This window comes from Crinia signifera, chromosome 3, assembly GCF_055691185.1.
Source record: "Crinia signifera chromosome 3, ASM5569118v1, whole genome shotgun sequence".
Classification (NCBI taxonomy): domain Eukaryota; kingdom Metazoa; phylum Chordata; class Amphibia; order Anura; family Myobatrachidae; genus Crinia; species Crinia signifera.
In genome coordinates, this window is record NC_139219.1 from 277,259,476 (window position 1) to 277,281,559 (window position 22,084).

General features: G+C 42.4%; 1 protein-coding gene across 2 annotated transcripts in view; it reads left to right on the forward strand.

Moving 5' to 3' along the window:
* NGEF (neuronal guanine nucleotide exchange factor) overlaps nucleotides 1-22,084 on the forward strand; it is a 133,635-nt gene that overhangs the window by 82,233 nt on the left and 29,318 nt on the right. For both annotated transcript variants that reach the window (XM_083178135.1, XM_083178136.1), the window contains 5 exons: nucleotides 12,583-12,725; nucleotides 16,036-16,310; nucleotides 16,514-16,674; nucleotides 19,807-19,959; nucleotides 21,795-21,924. In XM_083178135.1, coding sequence (XP_083034261.1) covers nucleotides 12,583-12,725; nucleotides 16,036-16,310; nucleotides 16,514-16,674; nucleotides 19,807-19,959; nucleotides 21,795-21,924 — 862 coding nt within the window. The remainder of the gene's footprint in view (nucleotides 1-12,582; nucleotides 12,726-16,035; nucleotides 16,311-16,513; nucleotides 16,675-19,806; nucleotides 19,960-21,794; nucleotides 21,925-22,084) is intronic.

A 22,084-nucleotide genomic window follows, 5' to 3' on the forward strand; every position in this document is an offset into this window, starting at 1 on the left:
GCAGATTTGCCTAATAAAGCTTATGTGGTGTAATTATGCAGCAGTAACAGCAACATGGCAGTGTTTTAGTATTCAATCTTCTTATTGCCTGTGGCATGTCATAGAAATTATTAGGGAAACACATTCCACTTGGATGTCGACATTTTGTGCAATATAAACAGTTGAGTAAGTCACAGCCATCCATTTCTTTTGCATAAGCCTATGGCTTCCTTTCTTGCTCCGCTATGCTCAGTAGGCTGAACTGGCGCAGCTTAAATAAGAGCAGCCAACATCGACTTAGCAGCTCCCAGTCCAAGTTTATGGATACGGTGGTAGACAAGAAAAACTTGGACAGGAGCCTAATCGATGTGTATCAGGAGTTTCTTGTCTGAGACATAGGGGGGTATTCAATCACCCGCAGCCATCTCCCGACGGGTGAGATGGCTGCGGGGCCCTATTCAATGCTGTCATCCCTGACATCATTGAACAGGGTTTCTCGGCAGAACGAGCCAGAGTTCACAAACAGTTGGGCTCTTTCTGCCAAGAACGGCCGGGAAGTGATTAGCTCCCGGTTGCAGCTCGCCTCTTCCCGACCGCAGCTCCCGGCCACGCCCCCTTCTCGTCCCGCTGCAGGCGGGACATTGAATCCTGCCTGCAAATTTTCGGTCAAGCAGACCGAGAATGGGACAGGGTCACATTGAATACCCCCCATAGACTGTGGTGATGTATCACACCTCAAACGCCATTTTTTTAAATGTGTTGCATAAAATAATGATCATTTCCATAGTATTTTATGGTGCTTTTTCAAAGTTTATTTTAAACTGTGTAGCGTCTTTGGCCAATATGGGTAAAATATTTGGTAGCTTCGGTGACTCCTATGATTCTTTAAGAAGACATTATTTAAATTGCATTTAATCTTCATTCTACCGCTTTTGTTTCAGCATGAGAAGAACACAATATGTTGACTCACATGATGTCATTGTCACATACAGTATGACTGGCATCATTGTTATCTTCATAAGTGCTTCTTGTACACATTCCGCCTTTAGTAAAAGTTCATAGAAGACTTTTTTAGTTCCCTGTACCCAAAGTTTAATAAAACCACAGTAAACTTTCAATAAAGGAATACATTTACTAAAGCTTTAAAAATGAAAAGAGGTGAAGTTGCGCATAGCAACCAATCACATTATGTCTATCATTTCTCATTTACATCCCAGAAAATTATAAAAAGAATCTGTGTGGTTGCTCTTTTCTCCTTTTTTCATTATTTAGAAGCTTTAGTAAATTTACCCCCAAATCGGAATGAACCATGTTTCTGTCGTTTTCATTTATTTTGCATGCTGTCCCTTTAATTCAGATTTCACCACATCACTATGGCTTGTTCTGTAATAAACTACATGTTATAAGTGATAAAGGTCAGAAGTAATATAAGTGATAAATGTGTAAGCTAAATTTATCACTTCAAACTTTTTTTTTTTTTCAAAAACATAATGGTACTATTATATATAGGATGGATTTATGCAGTCCCCAGTGCACCAAATATGTACTGCAGATGTAAAGATTCTCCTCTTGTACAAGTGTGGTCGTTTTTATTGACTTATACATATGCCCAGTACGGTTCTAGATACAAATATTTTCTTGACATGTGTGGGCTACGGGACTGTGCATGTTCAAATAATAGATGGCCGGAGCATTGTACTACTTAAGTGGAGGCAAATTGATTACTTTGGGGAGGGAGACACATTTTTTTGAATAGAATCGTACAAGGGTTCTCTGATAGTAAATTACAGCGGTAACACATTCATATAATAGTAAGTTAATAGGAAAACAATACAGCACTCTCACTCCCATACATTGAGGTGCATAGTGTGGTCAGATTTCTGCATCTAAAGGGCACATCAGCAGCTAAAATTCATTGTCAACTTGTAGAGGTATACAGTGATAATGTCATTTCACGGAAACAGTTTTGGGTTTGGTGCAGCCATTCTGGATGAGCAGTGATACGGCTGGTCAAGCACGTCCCTGACAGATGATACTTGACAATGACCTGGCACCATCTGTTTGGACAATTGATAAAGCACCTGGATGGAAGGCGATTCAGAACCGATGACGAAGTTCTACAGCCGTCGTGTCCTGGCTTCAGGCACTTTACACTGATTTCTCCTATCTTGTGATAGATGCCTTGATGTACTGCTGGAACAGATGCTTAGAAAATTATAGAGACTATGTGAAAAAATAATCTGTACCATGGCCATAGTACTGACTATACATATGTATGAGTGGAATAAATGTACGCAGTGAGAGGTCTTTAAACCTTATTTATTGAGCCGCCCTTGCATTTACCATTCAATAACCAGACTGAATGCATGCGCAGCTTTCTCCTAATCACTGTCTACTATATATGCTGCTTCTATTGTCAGGGTTCTTTGGTGTCTCAGTAGTTGCCCTATTCAGATCTTTCTTTTTCCTTTTATTGTATGTCTTTCCTTATGCTAAAGCTTAATATAAGCAAAGAAAACCTTATTTTTCATAAATGTTAGTGACCTTTCCCTATATATAATTTTATTGTCATTCCGGAGCACCAAGCTGGCTGCTGCTGTTGTTGCCCTCTCCTTCATCCATTCCGCTGCTGCTCTACTATACAGATTTGAATCCGTTTAATTTCTTTCTCTCAGATGAGACAAATGTTTTGACCTTGTCTTATTTTTTCTGCCCTTCTCAGAGTAACTATAACAAATGCATCTGACAAGCTTACCCCTCTCGGTTACTCTGTGTTCTCCTGAAGATACCCAAGTATGTGTGGATGCAGAGATTAAAATAATCCGTCCAGTGGTTCATTGGCTTTAGAGCGCAGCTAGTGTGGTTGGGTAATTATATGTTGTGCTGACATCTTATAGTTTAAGATCAGTTGTTTATGGTGAGTTTAGGCCCATAAATTCTGCTATTTGTGGCGTTAGCTTAAGTCGACCTGACACGATATATTAACCCTACTAGATCTATAATACAACTTGACTGCAGGATGACTGGACTCTATATGAGCGCAGTTAAGGTGGGTGGGTGGGGGTGTATTGATAACGATTCAGTGGACATATACCTGCCCCCAGACACATATATCCTATGTATCGTTCTTCACTAGTCAGACCCATGCTTTCTCAGATGAGGCAGAAGGGACTAAGTGAAAACTGGAACTGGACTTGACCCCAGAATGCCAGACTGGACTATCAAACTCTGGGTTCCGGACCTTATAATTTCCGGTCTGGGGGGTGTCCAGTTGGTGGGGTGCCTGTGATAGCTTTCACAGGGGACATGGGGACATATGGTCCGGACCGTTCCGATTTTTATTATATCCCTGGACAATGCAGGGAGGCTTTATTCTCCGCCTTCTGCTCTCACTGGTGACAGGTGTCACAGCAGCCCCACCGGGCAGGACACCGCCCAGGAAATGGAGCCTACGATGACTGGTGCTTATTTTCGGCAAAGAAAAGCCATCCTCCCCGTTCGACCCCTCTCGCCGTATTCAATGTTTGGGAGAAATGATCATTAAACAGCGAGGTTCACCGCAAATGCAGCAAGTTCGCTGCATTTTGTGGCAAGCCCTGCCATTTTAATTGGCACACTCGCCGTTTCTACCTCGCTGAAAAGAACCAGAGAGGTGGAAACAGTGAGTGAAGGGGAAGCAGTAGAATACTCTGACATCGGGCTATCGGCACTGCTCGCCATCATAGCTCACCGCCATAGCATTGAATACACACCAATGTCACATATATGTTTACATGTAAGGCGAAAACCTACCAAGATCCATTCTTTCTCGCCCATACTGCTAACTTATCAGGTGTACATTCGCTTATGTGCATTCAGCCATTCCTCTACTTTAACTATGTAAGACCGCCCCCTGCACACCCCACCATTCCTCCTGCCTGGTCGTAAGTGTAAATGCACTCCAAATACTTGTGACTTTGCAGTGAGGTTCTTGCACGTACCCATTTATGGAGCATGAGTGTGAATATATGTATAAGCAAGATACATTGCTCAGCTAGGTGTGCATTCAACTCTGCATCAGCCTCAAAACATGTTGGATAGAAGCAGTTAAAATTAAAAATAGGAATTGCAATCGTTCAACCAAATCTGATTACCAAACACCCTGCTTCCCAGAAAGGAACATAGCAATGAAACTCTGGCTTCATCTGTTCTTTCTCACTCTGTCCATATAATGCTGTCTTTAGTAGATTATGAGATTGTGTTTGACTTTTGTTGTTTTTGATTACTTGTGTAGCGCCTTTGGGAATTACTACCATACCATTATTCATATCATTGTTTGTTCTAACAATCCGACCATCTAAGGATTATTCTTATTAAAAGCAGGCAAAAAAAATATTTGCCACTCGTATTCCTTACTAAAGTCAGCAGTCATGGCAGACAGCAAACAACTGAGCATACAGTAGACTTCCAATATGTGCAAATCTCTTCCTGATTCATAAGAGCTTCATCGATATATTCCTAACTATTATCAATTATCCTATTAATAATAAAACCATATTTAACTATTAACATACATATAGATAAAATTAATGTACACAATTTTAAAAACTGACGAATTAACTTAACCAACCTGAATGAGACTTCTATTTATAAGTGAAATAGCAACATGGACACAGAACAGCTTGGCTCAAAAGGTTGCAGCTTTTTATTCAATTCTAATAAACCTAAGAGGAAAGGTGGCCAGGAGGCACTTCAATATCAGTTCTTGCTTATGCAATGTACCCAGCCCTTGGGATGACTGTAATGACCTAGCCCTTGGGATGGCTATAATGTGCCCTGTTCTAGTGTGGGGACTTACCTCATTGGCACAGCCTGAGTTATCCCGCACTAGGAGCACCCAGTGCCACAAGAAGCCCCTGAGATGCAGCACTTTTCCACCAGGTTGTGCCTCCCCTAATGGGAAAAAGAAGCAGTATTCAAAGCAGTGACAAACAAGGTTTTGGGAGGCTGTCCAGAAAAAAAAACTGCTTCCCCTTAAATAATCTTTACTATAAAGCACAACCCCAGAGCTCTAATTGGCTCAAAACAATGATTGACAACAAACAACACAAAACTAATCTGCCTAGTATCAAAGGCTGTCACATCAGCCAATCAGGAAAGAAACCTGGATATTTATTTATGCTCACGCCCAATCAGTCTTCTTCTGCTGTATTTACTGCTGTAGTTTCATATGTACTGTATGGGTGTGGTATATTAGGTTGACAATGTCTAGGTCCTCAATGTCTAGGTTGACACCAAAAAGTTGACAGTGACAAAAGGCCATTGCACGCAGAAGGTTGCCATGGAAAGGTTGACACATGTAAATGTCGACATGGCAGGGCTGGATTAAGGTCTGTGGGGGCCCTAAACATCAAAAATTGTGGGGGCCCCCTCCTCTCACCCCCCAGAATAACTCACCAGAGTAGTTATTCTTGCTGCCCATCGCAGTCGGCGCTGCTGCACAGGCATGGCTGCTTCATGGCGCCTGGGACATGGGGTGATCAGGCGGGGAGAGCGGGGTAGGCCCCCCGGAGACAGTGTGACAAGAGAGCAGGTCGCTGACTGTTAAGGGGCCGCAGGGACCCCCTGGCCACCTTGCCACCCACCAACCCTCCTTTAATACATTTTAATTCATGCAACTCCAAGAATTAATACCGGACATGCAGACACAAACATTTCCAGCCCTGGAAAATAGGGAGAATTGTTTTGCATGATAATTTGAGCATACTCTCAATGCTACAGCTTTTAACAAAAGGCTGTCTTCTTTGTATTGTGTTCATCTTCATTGAAGCAAATAATAATAGTACATCTGTCACCAAACTATAAATACTTCCTATGAGTAATAGTGGGCTTCTTGAATGAGCTGGGTTATTGATACCTGCTACGTTCGTTATGCTTCCTTGATTCCCTGAATACTGTGTTATTCCTGTGGTCATCACAAGAGATGATCCGTCAGATCCGAATATCATGATTCGAGTCAGGGAGTTCCCGCCTGAATTACGGACCAAAAACGAGGCAAAACTTCATCATCGCGCTGTCGGATTCTCGCGGGACCGGGATATTATAAAAGACACACGCGCGCCCCGCCATCTTCACTCCAATCTAGGAGAGGGAAGAGAGTGGGTGGGAAAATCTGTGCTCCGTGGCCTGTGCTCCGTGCCCTGTGCTCCGTGCCCTGTGCTCCATACCCTGTGCCCTGTGCTCCGTGCCCTGTGTTGTAGTGATTTATGTAGGCCTGAGCCCTGTGTTGTGTGATTTAACTAACTAGGTGCTGCAGTGCTCACACGCAGGGGCTGCAGTGCTGCTGAGTGTACACACTGTGTACAGGGGCTGCAGTGTCCATAATACAAGGGGCTGTGTCCAGTGTGCCAGGGGCTGTGCCCGCTGTCCTGTGCCCTGTGGCCCGTGCCCTGTGTTGTGATTTATTTAGCCCTGAGCCCTGTGTTGTGTGATTTAACTAACTCGGTGCTGCAGTGCTCACACGCAGGGGCTGCAGTGCTGCTGATTGTACACTGTGTACAGGGGCTGCAGTGTCCATAATACAAGGGGCTGTGTTTAGTGTGTCAGGGGCTGTGTCCATTGTCCAGGGGCTGTGTCCAGGGTGATGGGCTGTATCCAGTGTCCATTGTAACGGGTTGTGTCCAGTGTGACGGCCTATATCCATTGTCCAGTGTGACGACATATATCCATTGTCCAGTGTGACGGCACATATCCATTGTCCAGTGTGACGACATATTTCTAGTGTACAGTGTGACGACATTTATCCAGTGTCCAGTGTGACGACATATATCCAGTGTCCAGTTTGACGACATATATCCATTGTCCAGTGTGACGACATATATCCAGTGTCCAGTGTGACGACATATATCCAGTGTCCAGTGTGACGACATATATCCAGTGTCCAGTGTGACGACATATATCCAGTGTCCAGTGTGACGACATATATCCAGTGTCCAGTGTGACGGCATATATCCAGTGTCCAGTGTGACGACATATATCCATTGTCCAGTGTGATGGCACATATCCATTGTCCAGTGTGACGACATATTTCTAGTGTACAGTGTGACGACATTTATCCAGTGTCCAGTGTGACGACATATATCCAGTGTCCAGTTTGACGACATATATCCATTGTCCAGTGTGACGACATATATCCAGTGTCCAGTGTGACGACATATATCCAGTGTCCAGTGTGACGACATATATCCAGTGTCCAGTGTGACATATATCCATTGTCCAGTGTGACTACATATATCCAGTGTCCAGTGTGACATACATCCAGTGTCCAGTGTGACGACATATATCCAGTGTCCAGTGTGACGGCATATATCCAGTGTCCAGTGTGACGACATATATCCAGTGTCCAGTGTGACGACATATTTCTTGTGTCCAGTTTGACTAAATATTTCTAGTGTCCAGTGTGATGACATATATCCAGTGTCCAGTGTGATGGCATATATCCAGTGTCCAGTGTGATGACATATGTCCAGTGTCCAGTGTGACATATATCCAGTGTCCAGTGTGACGACATATATCCAGTGTCCAGTGTGGGGGATTTGGTACTTGTTTTAAGGTTCTAACAGAGGAGCGCAGCTACTAATAAAACTAAGGGTGGGTGGGAGGGCCCACATCTTTGGATTCTTTGCTCTTTTTTGGGGGGGTAGATTATTAAACTGCCACCCTGTCTGCCCCTGCAGAGCTGCTCTGCTTCCAAGATGTGCTAGGTTGGAAGTGTAAGTTCCACATGTATGTGATGCCCATTGCTGTCGCCTAAGTCATCCAGTTACCTCGGTGTTACCTTTTGGCCCTACTACAGTCAATGAAAACAATTTATTTTGTGAGCTGTGAAGTGATCAAAATTGACTAGAAATGAGTGGAAATTAATGTTGTTGAGCTTAATAATACTTTAGGGGCAAAAACAGGCCAAAAATCAGGGCCGGCGTCACCACTAGGCAAATCTAGGCATTTGCCTAGGGCGCCGGCCACTGGAGGGCGGCATTTTGTGCCGCCCGGGTACCTGTCCTACGGCGCTGTGTATTTAAATCTGGCGGCGGAGGCAGCGGGGGTCCCTGCAGTCCATTAGAAATCACGAGCGCTATCCGCCGGGCTATGCGGAAGCGCTTCTAGTGTGAAAACTCTGGCAGCACGGCGCAGGCTGATCTCAGCCAATCAGCGTGCTGCCAGTGTTTTCACACTAGAAGCGCTTCCGCATAGCCCGGCGGATAGCGCTCGTGATTTCTAATGGACTGCAGGAACCCCCGCTGCCTCCGCCGCCAGATTTAAATACACAGCGCCGCAGGACAGGTACCACCCCCCCCCCCCCCCCGGCACCGGGGCGCCCCCACCCCGACTCGCCTGGGGCGCTCCAGTGCCTTGCACCGGCCCTGCCAAAAATCACTTATTTTGGCAATTTTTCCAAAAAAAATCCAGATCCAAAACCAAAACCCGCAAGGGTGGTTTTGCCAAAACCAATCCAGATCCCAAACCCGAAGGGAGATCCAAAACCCAAAAAAGGGCTCATCTCTAGTCATCACGTTACTGGCAATCAGAGTGCTGAAATGGATAATGCACATTGTGTGTGTGTATGTGTGTGTGTGCAATGTTCAGTCCCATTATACACAATTTACATATTTAACATGCTTTCTCTTCTTTTCATTCCTTCTATTATGATCTAATAATTTTCCTGAACTACATTTAATGGACATATTTAATATTTATCAGGTTCTTCATTTGTTATATAAACAACTGAAATCGCATCTTACACCTCCAACCTATTTGCGCTATTTATCATACTCCTGGCAAACTGGCTTCTCCATTGGGAAGATGTTAGCACCCCGGAGAAGTCATTGCGCCTGCTCACCATCCAACTGCCGGAGACAGAACCAGAGATTACTCTCTGACAATCCTGCATTACACAGGTTACAGCAGCTAATCCCATCTGATGATGACTTTATCTAATAGGAGCCAAGCTTTTTGAAGCTTGGTAAATTTAGCATACTGCTGTCCATTATAGAAAAAGATGTAAAGCTCTGTTTAATGGGGTAGTTATTTAAAAAATGTGGTGATAATTGCCATTTCCATGAGACTTTTCAAAGGGGAAAATTAGGGCCATATATACTCGCGCATAAGCCTACTTTTTCAGAACATTTTTTATGCTGAAACCCCCCCCCCCCCCCCCCCCGCTTATACTCGACTGAGGGTCCCACTTGAGTCAATAAGTTTTCCCAGTTTTTTTGTGGTAAAATTAGGTGCCTCGGCTTATATTCAGGTTGACTTATACTCAAGTATATATGGTAGTTCTCAATGTCACACAACAATTTTGTGATTGTCATACACACAACAGTGTATAGGCATTAAGGTAGTGTGATTGGTAAATGCCAGCATCGAACTGATGCTTGAAGGGCCCACCAGGGGAATGCAGTCATAGGGGCCCACGTGTAGGGGTGTGGTCAGTCTCCAGAGAGGGTGTGGCCAGCTGCCACAGAAGTTTGGCTAACAATTAGAGAGTGTGTGATTAGGGCCCCTTGATAAATATATACATAGTAAATGCTGTTAGGGCATGCAATGCATAATACTGTACCAGATAAATAACAGTAAAATACACCATAGTCCTGTGCAGTATAAGGTTCCATATTTATAATGTGTTATTCAGTGCACAGTCTGGAACCTAGAGGAGGCAGTGGGGCCCACCGGGAGTTTCCCCGACTCCCCTGTGGGCCAGTCTGACCCTGGAAAGTGCTCTGTTGAGATAAAAGCCTATGAGATATGATTCTCTATTGTTCAGGCAGTGAACGTTCAGGCTAGCGTTGGGGCTAAGGAATAGTGCAGATTAATAGCAGCAGTTTAAGCGGTGTAGAAATTGATGTCATTGTCGTCGTGGTATACTGGCAGAGAGGCAGTAACTGCTGAGTCCCCTCTTATTGTATGCATCCTTCCTGCCAGAGATTACACACTGGTAATAAAACTGTCTAATGTAATTGAATGAGAAATCTTAGGATGAAAAACATGGCTATTTTGTCATTGATTTTCAATCACTCTAGGCCTATCTTTCAGCTTTTTGTTTGTTTTTACCAAATTCCCCTTTGATCTGTGCTTATTGCTGTATTTATTCAGACTCATACAGTGTACCCCACATTTAATACACGTATCCATACTAGTTGTGGTGAGAAAAGGCATCTGCTGTTGACATTTTATGTATTGCCTTCGATTGACGTTATTGGAGTTGACATTTTGGAGTTGGCGCCTGGTTATTAGCATGCAGTTATATTATCATGTTCCATTGCTTATTGTTTGTAATACAACAGGTAAAATACATGTCACATGTAGTAATGTACAAACCAATTAAATACATATAAAAACCTCTGTTAGCGCCAAGTGAATGCGGTATGTAACCTTTAACAAACATTTATTGTTATGTGTGTTTGTCCAGAGGAAGAAAAACACATAGGGGCAGATTTATGAAGCAGTGATAAGAAAGAAGTGAGCCAGTCAAGAAGTTGCCCATTGCAACCAATCAGCAGTTCTGTATCATTTTATAGTATGCAAATTAGAGATTTAGGGGGTTATTCTAGTCCATTCTTTCTGTCAAAATCCATCTTAGATGGACAAAACCATGTGCACTGCGGGTGGGGCAGATGTAACTTGTGCAGAGAGAATTAGATTTGGGTGGGGTTTTACTTCAAAGTGAGATCTATATTGAAGTGTAAAATCATGCAGTCAGTATTTTCCCTGCACAGAAACAAAATAACTCACCCAAATCTAATTCTCTCTGCACATGTTACATCTGCCCCCCTGCAGTGCACATGGTTTTGTCCATCTAAGAAGGATTTTGTCAGAAAGAATGAACTAGAATAAACCCCTTAGTGCTGATTGGTTGCCATGGATAAGTTCTCCACGGACTCACCTCTCTGCCCTTATCACTGCTTCATACATTAGCCCCCATTGTCCACTAGTCTGATTGCTTTATCTGTGCGGATGTGCTTATTAAGTAGGTACCACCCAAATACAAGATGATCGCATAATACTGTGAATTTTGAGGATGCGCAGCAATCACAATCTCAGACAATGGAACTCATACCCCTTTCAGACCGCACTTTTTACCCATTATTTTGCCGTTTTTTTACCGTTTTTAAAACGGTAATTTGTGCAGTCTGAAAGGTGCAGAGTGAATGTACTGGTTCTATTGAACTGGTATTTCTAAACGGTAATAAAGCAGGGTCCTACCCGTTTCAGACCCTTTTTTTCATCCACTGTTTTCTGTGGGTTAAAACGGGTTTAGTGTTGTGAAGGAACAAAAACTGCACTGAAATCCAGTTTAAAGGCATGCGGTGTGAAAGGGGTATTAGCTGGCCTGGCAGACCCGTTTTTAGAAACGTTTTAAAATACCTGGTCAAAGCTAGTTTTGCGGTCTGAAAGCAGAATTATACTACCTGTAGTGTGGAGCTATTCTCTGAAAATTAGATTTCTGACCAGTTTGTGATTTTGACCACAAAATGAAGAAATTTGCAGTTTACTTTTGCTATCAGTTGGTAAAGGCATCACTTTGTACAATAAGCTCCTGCATAGCTTGGTTCCCCCAGTCTCAGAGCTGTCTATGTTTGTACCTGGTATGAAGAACATAGAGCCCATTCTTGCCTACTCTCCCAGTATATTCGGAAGACCCCTGAATTTTTAGGAATTCTCCCATGCTGCCAGAAAACCAAGCATCCCGAATTCCCCTTCTATTTCGCAAGTGTGATTGCTGTCAGTCACATTGTTAGCACAACTGACAGCTAATCGCACCTCATGGCCATGCTGAATAACGCTATGAATTACTTCATTGTATAGGATACATGTATAAAAATAAATGCTATTAGCAAATATTGTTTTGAATCAAGTCCCAGGGCCTTATTTTGGTTCACTCTTTTTGACAAAATCCTTCTTAGATGGAAAAAACCATGTGCACTGCAGTTGGGGCAGATGTTACTTGTGCAGAGAGAATTAGATTTGGGTGGGGTTTTACTTCAAAGTGAGATCTATATTGCAGTGTAAAAATAAAGCAGTCAGTATTTACCCTGCAAGGAAACAAAATAACTCACCCAAATCTAATTCTCTATGCACATTTTACATCTGCCCCCCTGCAGTGCACATGGTTTTGTCCATCTAAGAAGGATTTTGTCAGAAAGAGTGAACCAAAATAAGGCCCCCAGTCTTAGGTATATGCAATATATGTATTATATAGATGTATGTGTTCATAAATCGGGTCTCCACTTTATTCTATTGGCAGCTCTTTTGGGCCTTATTCAGCTATGCTTTAGTACATGTCGCCTGTGTCGCAGCTGCTGAGATATGTATTGAAACGTCCCCTAAGATGCGCCATTTGTGTAAAAAAGTAGATATTGAATGCACACGGGTCAATAAACACCCTTCTGAATACCCATATTGGCGTGCAGCATGGCCTGAGGGAAGTAAGATGGCAGAGTCACTGTAACTACATACGGGGTTGCAGAGTGCTCTCTTGATACATTCACTTTGCAAATAAATCCACTCTGTGACCACCAATACACTTGTACATGACAGTTATGTATGTCCCTGTGCTTCTTACAGAGAATATCTTCACAATGAAGACTCCAGCAACCCTCCTGCAGATACCCCCTCCCCCGCTGAGTGTGCCACTACTACCCCTGAGGCACTGCCAACTGTCTTTCCTGCACCAGCAGACTCTTGGAAAACCTTAATAGGACATGTAGGTAAGAAGTACATTGCTGGTGTGCAGATAAAGCCATAAATACCCGGCTAAGCCTGGATTCACCTGCCTAGAGCATGTACAAACAGCAGTTCTACGTTACAAGTGTATTGCAGTATTACTGTCAGCTGTGTTTCCCAGCATGCATATGGGTTCTGCATGTGGAAAGCAGGCTCATTGCAGTGGTCAGCAGTGATTGGTCACCTTGCTGAACAGGCTGCTACTTGCGTCTGATTTGTATGCTCCCTCTCCCTGCAAAGATCTCTGATGGCACAGTGCTGTGTAATATGGTGATTCTTGATAGAAGAATGTTTTGTAAATTGAGCAGCCAGAATGGCAATGTAGTGTTGAAACCTAGTGACTAGTAGTTATTATTATCAAAGGGAAGCGAATCCATAGAGAACTGTACTCTCTGCTAGCCCCCGGTGCCTATAATTCTGATCACAGAGGGGTGAGCACTGTATAACACATGTTTTAAGTCAGGCTCTATTTTAAGAGAGACAAGTTATGTTGCTCCACGGTCGCCTTCATTTATTTATTTTAGGAAAAGCGCTGTCTTATGTGCCAATAACCTGAAGAGCCAAAAATACAGCAGGGATGTGTCAGTTATGTTATTTATGCTCCAATAAGCCAGAGACAAAATGTTCCAGGCCTGTGCATTGTTCCTCCATAGGTGTCCACTACAGTCCCATAATGGGGAGATAATGAGAGAAGACAATATAACTGATCTTAACTGATTGAGACTTGAGAAGTTTTGCTCAATACGATGGGCTCATCTTTTCAGCTAGTCTTGTAAATGCATGCAGTTATATGTGACTTGCTATTTACCATATCCCATCCAAATGAAATGAGCAGGTTTCAAATTAATGACATGTTTTGCAATTTCTTGGAAATAAAAGTGATTTTAGTGATCCTCGCTGCTTTAAATGCCTTATAGCTTTTTTGTTTTACGCTTTGTTATTATTTTATAATGTTTGCACTCAGAAATGTAGTTTTGCTTCATTTCATGACATCACTCTTCTTTATAATGTTGTATTTTTCCATGTTCTTCTTTCTCCTGGAATCTCAATTGTACTGTACATACCCTTCTTTCTTCTCAAGCTCTGCTCTCCATAACCTTAATTCCCTTGTTTCCATGATCTTCTTTCTCATTTGTTATTCTCAGCTCCCCCTGCTTTTCTTTTTCCTCCTTTCTTTCTACCTATTTTCTCTGTAACATTCTGCTCTCCATCACCTTATTTCTTCATTATCCATATGTGATTCTTGGAAGTCCATGCTCTTTCCTCTCTCTCTAAACAAGTCAATTTCTCATTTGAGATGTTCTCCTCTACATGTCATTTTTGCTCCTCTACCTCCATCATATTCTTCTTTTTCTTATGTGATGCTATCCTCTATATGTCCGTCTCTCTACTCTCTGCATGCCCTTCTTTATTCTATGTGAGGTTCCACTCTCCATGCCATTCCAGTCCATGGTATTGTCTCTGCATACTTCTCTTTCTCCACTATAATGTTCTACTCTCTACATCGTCTGCTGTCTCCACTCTCTGCGTACTCTTTTTTCGCCTCAAGGATGCTCTGCTCCCCATGATCTTCTTTCTATTCTCTGTAATTACTCTACTTTCTCCTCTAGGATGCTCTGTTCTCAATGGTCTGCTCTCTCTCTTCTGTCTGCATACTCTTCTTTCTCATATACAATGATCTGCTCTCCATGTTCTTCTCTCTTTTATCTCTGCATACTTTTCTTTCTCCTCTTTGATGCTCTGTTCTCGTAAGTCTGCTCTTTCTTCTCTCTGCATACTCTTCTTTCTCCTCTACAATGCTCTGCTCTCCATGTTCTCCTCTCTTTTCTCTCTGCATACTCTTCTTTCTTCTCTGTGATGCTCTACTCTCCATGGCCTGTTCTATCCTTTATGCATACTCTTCTGTCTCCTCTACAATGCTCTGCTCTCCATGTTCTCCTCTCTTTTCTCTCTGCATCCTCTTCTGTCTCCTCTGCGATTCTGTAATCTCCATGGCCATCTTTCTGCATACTATTCTTTCTCTTCTGCGATTGTCTACTCTTGTCTGCTCTCTCAATTTTCAACAAGCTCTTGCTGCTGATCCCCTGTACCTTTCTGCAATGGTTTACCAACAGAAAATAGATAGTGAATTAATTAATGTGAAAGCCCCCCTTGAATGAGCTTCACATTCATCTAAACACAACTGTTAGTTGTGTGTGCAAGATCTTTTACAAACAATGGAAATGATTCATACTGTACTTAATGCAATAAAAAAAACAAAAAAACAAGAAACACTGTTAGTAGGATGAACACCGCAATGGGGTTTATATTTTATTCTTCTCACTGCCTAGGTTTTATACACATTGAGCATATACATATATAGCTTTTTGAAGAAAGCAGCACTCCACTCCTTTGGCGGGTGTCCTGCAAACCTAATAGCCGGTGCCCTCATAGATAAGACTGGTGTGGCAAGTCCTATGCATTCGTGTGTGGATGGCGGCACTCATAATAAATAAAGCCAAAGGCAATTTGATGCTAATTTTTCAAAACTGTTTTTTTCATCAGGGTGTGAACCCCTGATGAAAAAACTAAACCCGTTTTGAAATGTTGGCATTGAATTGCCTTTGGCTTTATTTATTCTGATTGCCATCGTCCACACACAAATATATATATATTGGTCACGGCTATGTTTTGATTTGTATACTATAAACTTCTACAAATATCTTTAAAAAGTCATCTGAGTGCCGCCTCCTTTCCGGGGGTAACCCCATCAAGGTCCCCGGATCCTGTCATATACTTCAACATCCGGGAAGGCACCGGTATGCATTTGTCCATTTTTAAAAGAGTGCCGAACAACCCACGGATTGTATATATATATATATATATATATATATATATATATATATATATATATATATATATATACATACATACGGGATGCGGCGGCACTCAGCCAGAAGAAAACAGAGGTACAGCCTTTAAGACGCCAACGTTTCAATATTTAATCATATTTTTCGTCAGGGCAGCAAAATATGATTAAATATTGAAACGTTGGCGTCTTAAAGGCTGTACCTCTGTTTCCTTCTGGCTGAGTGCCGCCGCATCCCGTATGTATACAGGACTCCAGCATGCTGAGCATTAGGCTGTTCTTCGGAAGGCACCAGCACCGGTTATCCCTTTATGCAGTGAGTGCCAGAATCAACGCTGCTATATATATATATATATATATATATATATATATATACATCAGGGTTATATTAAAGCTGCATATAGTTCAGAGGTTTGCTGCTAATTAATGTCGTCTTTCTTCTGGAGAGTTCCTGTACCAGGAATACAGAGATAAATCCACACAGCATGAGATCCAAGCAAGAAGACTTCAGGACCAATGCGCACAGCCCCCTAAAACTCCAGATAGCCCCATAACCCCAGAAGAGGAGTCCTCCCCACGCACAGAGTACCAAAGGTCTAACTCAACTTTCAGCCGCCTACAAAACACCTGCTCTGGCTTCAACTTATGGCAGGATCTCCCAGAAATTAAGAACAGCAGAGTGCTGAGTGTGCTACAACCCCAAGAAATTAAACTTCAAGAGGTGAGAAAAGGATCTGGACACAAAATGGCTGCTGTAAAATGCATTTCTGTGCAAGATGGGCTATAATATGGATCAAAAAGTGATGACACTGTGTTTTCTTACAGCCTGTAGATGATATTTAGTCATTTCTGTTTAGTTTTCCCAAAGCTTATTTAGATAAAGCTTGAAGGCTGTTTTATTTTTTTTTTCTTGCGTGTTTGCAGGCCATGTTTGAGCTGGTGACATCCGAGGCATCGTACTACAAGAGCCTGCGCCTGCTGATATCTCACTTCATGGAGAGTGACAGGCTGAGAGCCACCATACACCCATCAGAGACACACTTCATCTTCTCCAATGTGCTGGAAGTCCTGGCCACTAGTGAGAGGTGAGTGCACTGAAATAAGAGAATATCCTGTGTATATAGCACAGTAAAGCTGAACGCCATAGACTGATAAAGTACCCAAACCAGGAGGTGGATCTCATTAATGAAAATCTAGGAATTCTGCCAGCTTGTCCCTTCAGACAAAAAAATGTTGCATCCATGGGTTTCCCTCAAAAATTATCATTATTGTGCAAAACATCTGATTGATGTCACAAAATGGAAATCACATCGATAGGACCCATGTTTTGAATGGTCTTAAAAGTAGAGATGTGCAGGTTCTGATTTACTCTGATGTACTCTGATTTCAAATCAGAATCTTATTGGCTATCAGCTGTCATTTGGGGCCTTATTTTGGTTCATTCTTTCTGACAAAATCCTTCTTAGATGGACAAAACCATGTGCACTGCAGGGGGGGCAGATGTAACATGTGCAGAGAGAATTAGATTTGGGTGAGTTATTTTGTTTCTGTGCAGGGAAAATACTGACTGCTTTATTTTTACACTGCAATATAGATCTCACTTTGAAGTAAAACCCCACCCAAATCTAATTCTCTCTGCACATGTTACATCTGCCCCACCTGCAGTGCACATGGTTTTGCCCATCTAAGAAGGATTTTGTCAGAAAGAATGAACCAAAATAAGGCCCTTGATTTGGGATAGCCAATAAGATCCTGCTTTGAATTCAGAGTAAATCAGAACCTGCACATCTCTAGAAAAAAAAAAGCTGAAAAACTTCAGCTATTCAAACCCTAGTTGTTTATTATTTGAAGAATTACACTTCATTGCAGAAGCACTACATACAATACTGAATGCACCCACGTGCAGTGTAGGATCCTTCAAAGTATAGTATCCTTCTACTCTATTAACGTAACATGTAGGCATATAGATATTGTACAATGAAATGATGAGCAGAGTTGAAAAAAATGTCACGTAAATTGAATTCTAGGTCAAAATAGTCTGTATCACAGAGGTGGGAGTGAGGCTGCAGCAATACAAAGTTTGAGTTGCACTTAGTACATACCTCCCAATTACCATCACCTGTGTGAAACACCTTTCTTATCAATTAGCCTGTTTAAAATAGGTAATGGCAATCATACACTAAGAGGGAAGTCCAGAACCAGAGCATGGTGTCCCTCCGGGAGAGGGTCATGTTGGGAGGTATGCATAGTACATAGCATGTAATAGCTGATACTGAAAGAATCACTTGCACCATTTAGTCTCACACATATACATGTACACACTGGGGGAATTGTTGTTTTGGTATCTAGTTGACCTACAAGAATAATTGGATTGTGGGAGGAAACCCATGCTAGCATAGGGGGAATATACAAACTTCCCAAAGTTAGGGACATGCTGGGTATTGCACTCATGACCTCAATTGCCATACATCTTTAATAATGCTAATAAGATAATATGCTATTGACTCTGGTAGCAATAACATCATCCACATTACTAAAACTATAAACTGTCGTTTTTATGAAAATGTATCAATGTAATTGACTGAATATCATTCTGTGTCACTTAATAGCTATGTTGAATTATTTTACAAGTACTGTACATAAAATAGTGACATGGTTAGTAACCTGTACATTATGGTCCTGATTCTTAGTAGCATGCTAATGCTGCTGCTAATGCTGCCACAGATGCAATGATAGACTCAGAGGATGGATGTAAATATGCTAACAGCTGTTGGGATTTTTATAGAGGCGCCCTCTAGAGCCTTTGCAGCTGCCCACAACTGGGTGTACATTTGCAGCAATCATGCAGATCTGGAAAACATTGACTCCTTGGGGAAATTTTATTAATACCGGCCGTATATGGTCGATCCCTGTTCAAACGGGTACGCACGGGATCGGACGTATACGATGAGAAAATACGAATGAGAAATACAACAAATTTACTAATTACTGTCGTATTCTTCTCATTCGTATTTTCCAATATCGTATACATTCGTACCCGTTCGTATGGGTACCACTTTCGTATTTGTATTCAGTAGCAGTATGTATGGCTGCCAAATACATACAAAGTGGCAGCATTGCATGTTGTGATCCATGCAATGCTGTCCTGTGTAAAAAAAAATAAAAATAGAATAAATAAATAAATAATAATAAAAACAACGGCGTTTGGGTGTTTTCCCGGTTCCTAAAATATGGGGAAGAAAATTAATAGGGGACCCCGTATTTTCACAACCAGCAACTGGTCCAAACAGCCAGCAGGGTAATGCCACAGCCGGGGGAAACTATTTACACTAGTTCCCCCAGCCAGCATTAAACCCCCTGATTGTTCAACCCAGACACCTCCAGGATAACCCTTGCCTGGGCTGAAGGCTGTGCTGTCCTGGTGGCCCTGGGCACCAGGCTGGTGATTTGTGTCAAAATAGAAATAAAAGTTGTGTTTTGCTGATAAACTTAAAAAAAAAAAAACGCAACACGCGTAACCTGTAACGGGAGAATCCGTGAATGTTAGTTTACAAACTGGGGGATTCGCTGAGAAGCCTGCACAGATCTGACTGATCCATGAAGGCTTCACTGAAATACAGTACACATGGACAAGATGGTCCATTTGCCATTCGTATTTACTAGTGATTCGTATTCGTATTCAGCAGTAAAGTTGTCGAAACCATTAAAATGAATGGGGTTTTTCGGCCGTATGCTATCGATGGTGTATACATTTGGATTTTTTAGAATTTAAAAAAAATATGAATTATAAAATATGACATTAAGTGATGTATGAAATACATACGTATTTGATGTGTGAAATACATTCATCGTGCCAATTCCATACGCATTTCACATCGAATAGGTACGACTTCGACCATTCGTACCCATTCAATCTTAGTAACGTCTACAGTATGTTCACTCAGAATGGCTGTCACAACTGAGATGCTGGAGCCACTGGCTCATACATGCCCTAATCCTGGTCCTTCTCCATGCCCAGGATACAACCCTTTACCTTTTTTACACCACTCTCCTTCACCACAAAACCGCTGCTTCTTTTTAAAACTTGTGGAAGCAGTGACACACGCACAGTTTACCCATAATTACTCAACTGTGAAAACATTGGCATAGCATACAACTGTGATTAGGATCTATGTGGCATCACAGCAATCTCACTTTCTTTGGTTTTGTGTTTCTAGGTTTCTTTTGGATCTAGAGCAAAGATTTGAAGAAAACTTGGTGATTAGTGATGTGTGTGACATTGTCTACCAGCATGCGGTCAGTCACTTTGGGGTATACGTCACCTACGTCTGCAACCAGACCTATCAGGAGAGAGCATACAGGAAGCTGCTGTGAGTTCATCAATGACAGAAATGTCCAGTATTCTAGATGAGGTCGTACCAATGAACTATGCAGTGGCATTATTACTTCTTTCTGCTGCTGATTGCTTTCCCTATGCAACGAAGCATCTGATTTGCCTTCCTAATTGCTTTGTTACATTGCTTACCTGCCTTTAGGTCACCTGGATAGTGACACCTAGATCCCTTTTCTTCTCAGTAGTGACTCCTAGATACCTCTCCTCCTCACCCAGGGCATTGGCTGTGTGTACCATAAAGCAGCTGCCGCAAAACTGCCTGAAAATGGTCTGAACATGCCTCCGTTGTCCTGACCACACCCACCCAATACTGCATCGTCACGGTCCCCCACCATTGCTCAGACTGTGGTTGCATTTTCCAGAATGCGTTCACAGTTTGAGGCCTTAGCGCCCACTACTGTCCTTATAATTTATCACACACTTATATACTATAAAGGGTGATAACAAACATTTCCAATTACTGCTTACTTCAGACATTGGGCCTTATTTTGGTTCATTCTTTCTGACAAAATCCTTCTTAGATGGACAAAACCATGTGCACTGCAGGTGGGGCAGATGTAACATGTGCAGAGAGAATTAGATTTGGGTGGGGTTTTCCTTCAAAGTGAGATCTATATTGCAGTGTAAAAATAAAGCAGTCAGTATTTTCCCTGCACCGAAACAAAATTACTCACCGAAATCTAATTCTCTCTGCACATGTTACATCTGCCCCCCTGCAGTGCACATGGTTTTGTCCATCTAAGAAGGATTTTGTCAGAAAGAATGAACCAAAATAAGGCCCATAGTATTTGTTGTGTGTCTGCATTTATTTTATTTTCCACCTGATTTTGTCACCGTTATGATCATGTTCCAAACTATTTTGGGACTGCCATATTGTAAACCTTGAGATTTTTATATTATGTAATATAATTCCACCAATTTATTATTTCTGCTTGTCTTTAAAGCTGGGTACAGTATGCCATATTATTGCCAATTTACCCAGATGAGGCAATTTGTAACGATAAAGCATTCACATTGTATAGTGTGTACGCACTGTATGCTCCTGCGGATTGGCAAGGACATTCCCTGTATTCCATACTGTACCTTCAGTCAGAGGATATCGTCAGTCTTCTCCTGGACGATTTCAAGGGAAATCATTGAGTTTTCGCAATGTAAAGTGTGCACCCAGCATTAGGGGCCAATTCTGGTGAAGAGAATTCGTCCCCGTACCCAATGGTTTGGGTTTGCGCATGCATATTTCTGCTTGTGCACACCCCGTCTGCTTGTGCACACCCCGTCTGCTTGTGCACACACCGTCTGCAAACAGCCTTGGTGATTTATTCGGTTGCTGGACTGTTCGTAGCAGGAGGGTGGGATGGGGAGCGGTGGTGGTGCTGGGACATGGGAATGACCAGCATTTCATGGGTGTCCCCATGAAAACGCTGAGCATTGCATGGGCACATGGGTAGGCTTATGCCTGCCAGGGACAGGCAGCCAACCTCACATGACGCCAGCCTCCCACCCTGTCTTCTTCCCAGAGGCCGCAAATATGAGTCAGTTGAGACTGACTTATATTTGCAAAGGCAGGAGAAATCATACGATGGTCAGCGACCATCAAATGATTTCTCCTGCTGCGGGCACATGCAAGGGGATGTGTCTTCATAACACATCCCCTTGCATGGTTGCAGGGGGTTGGTCATTGCCGGGACGGCATCACAGGGAATCGGTAGCTTTGCAGCTTACCCAAGAATGACCCCCTTAGTGTCTGCATTTATCCTCCGTTATATTAGAATTTTTAATGGTCTATCTTTCTTATCTTCCTGTGCCCGTCAGTCAGGAAAGGCCAGAATTCCGGGATGCAGTGGCACATTTGGAGACTAATCCGATTTGTCGAGGGCTACCCTTCTCTTCATTCCTTATTTTACCTTTCCAGAGGATCACGCGGCTCAAACTGCTGGTGCAGGTACTGTACAATACACACATCTAACCACAATGGGTATTATATCTAATCCATGACTATGTAGCCTGCAGTATAATAAGCACTTCTAGTGTAAACAGTTAATATATTTTGTGGCAATGTAGCGTTTACTTTATAAATCTATTTGTCAAAGTTAGGAGCGCAA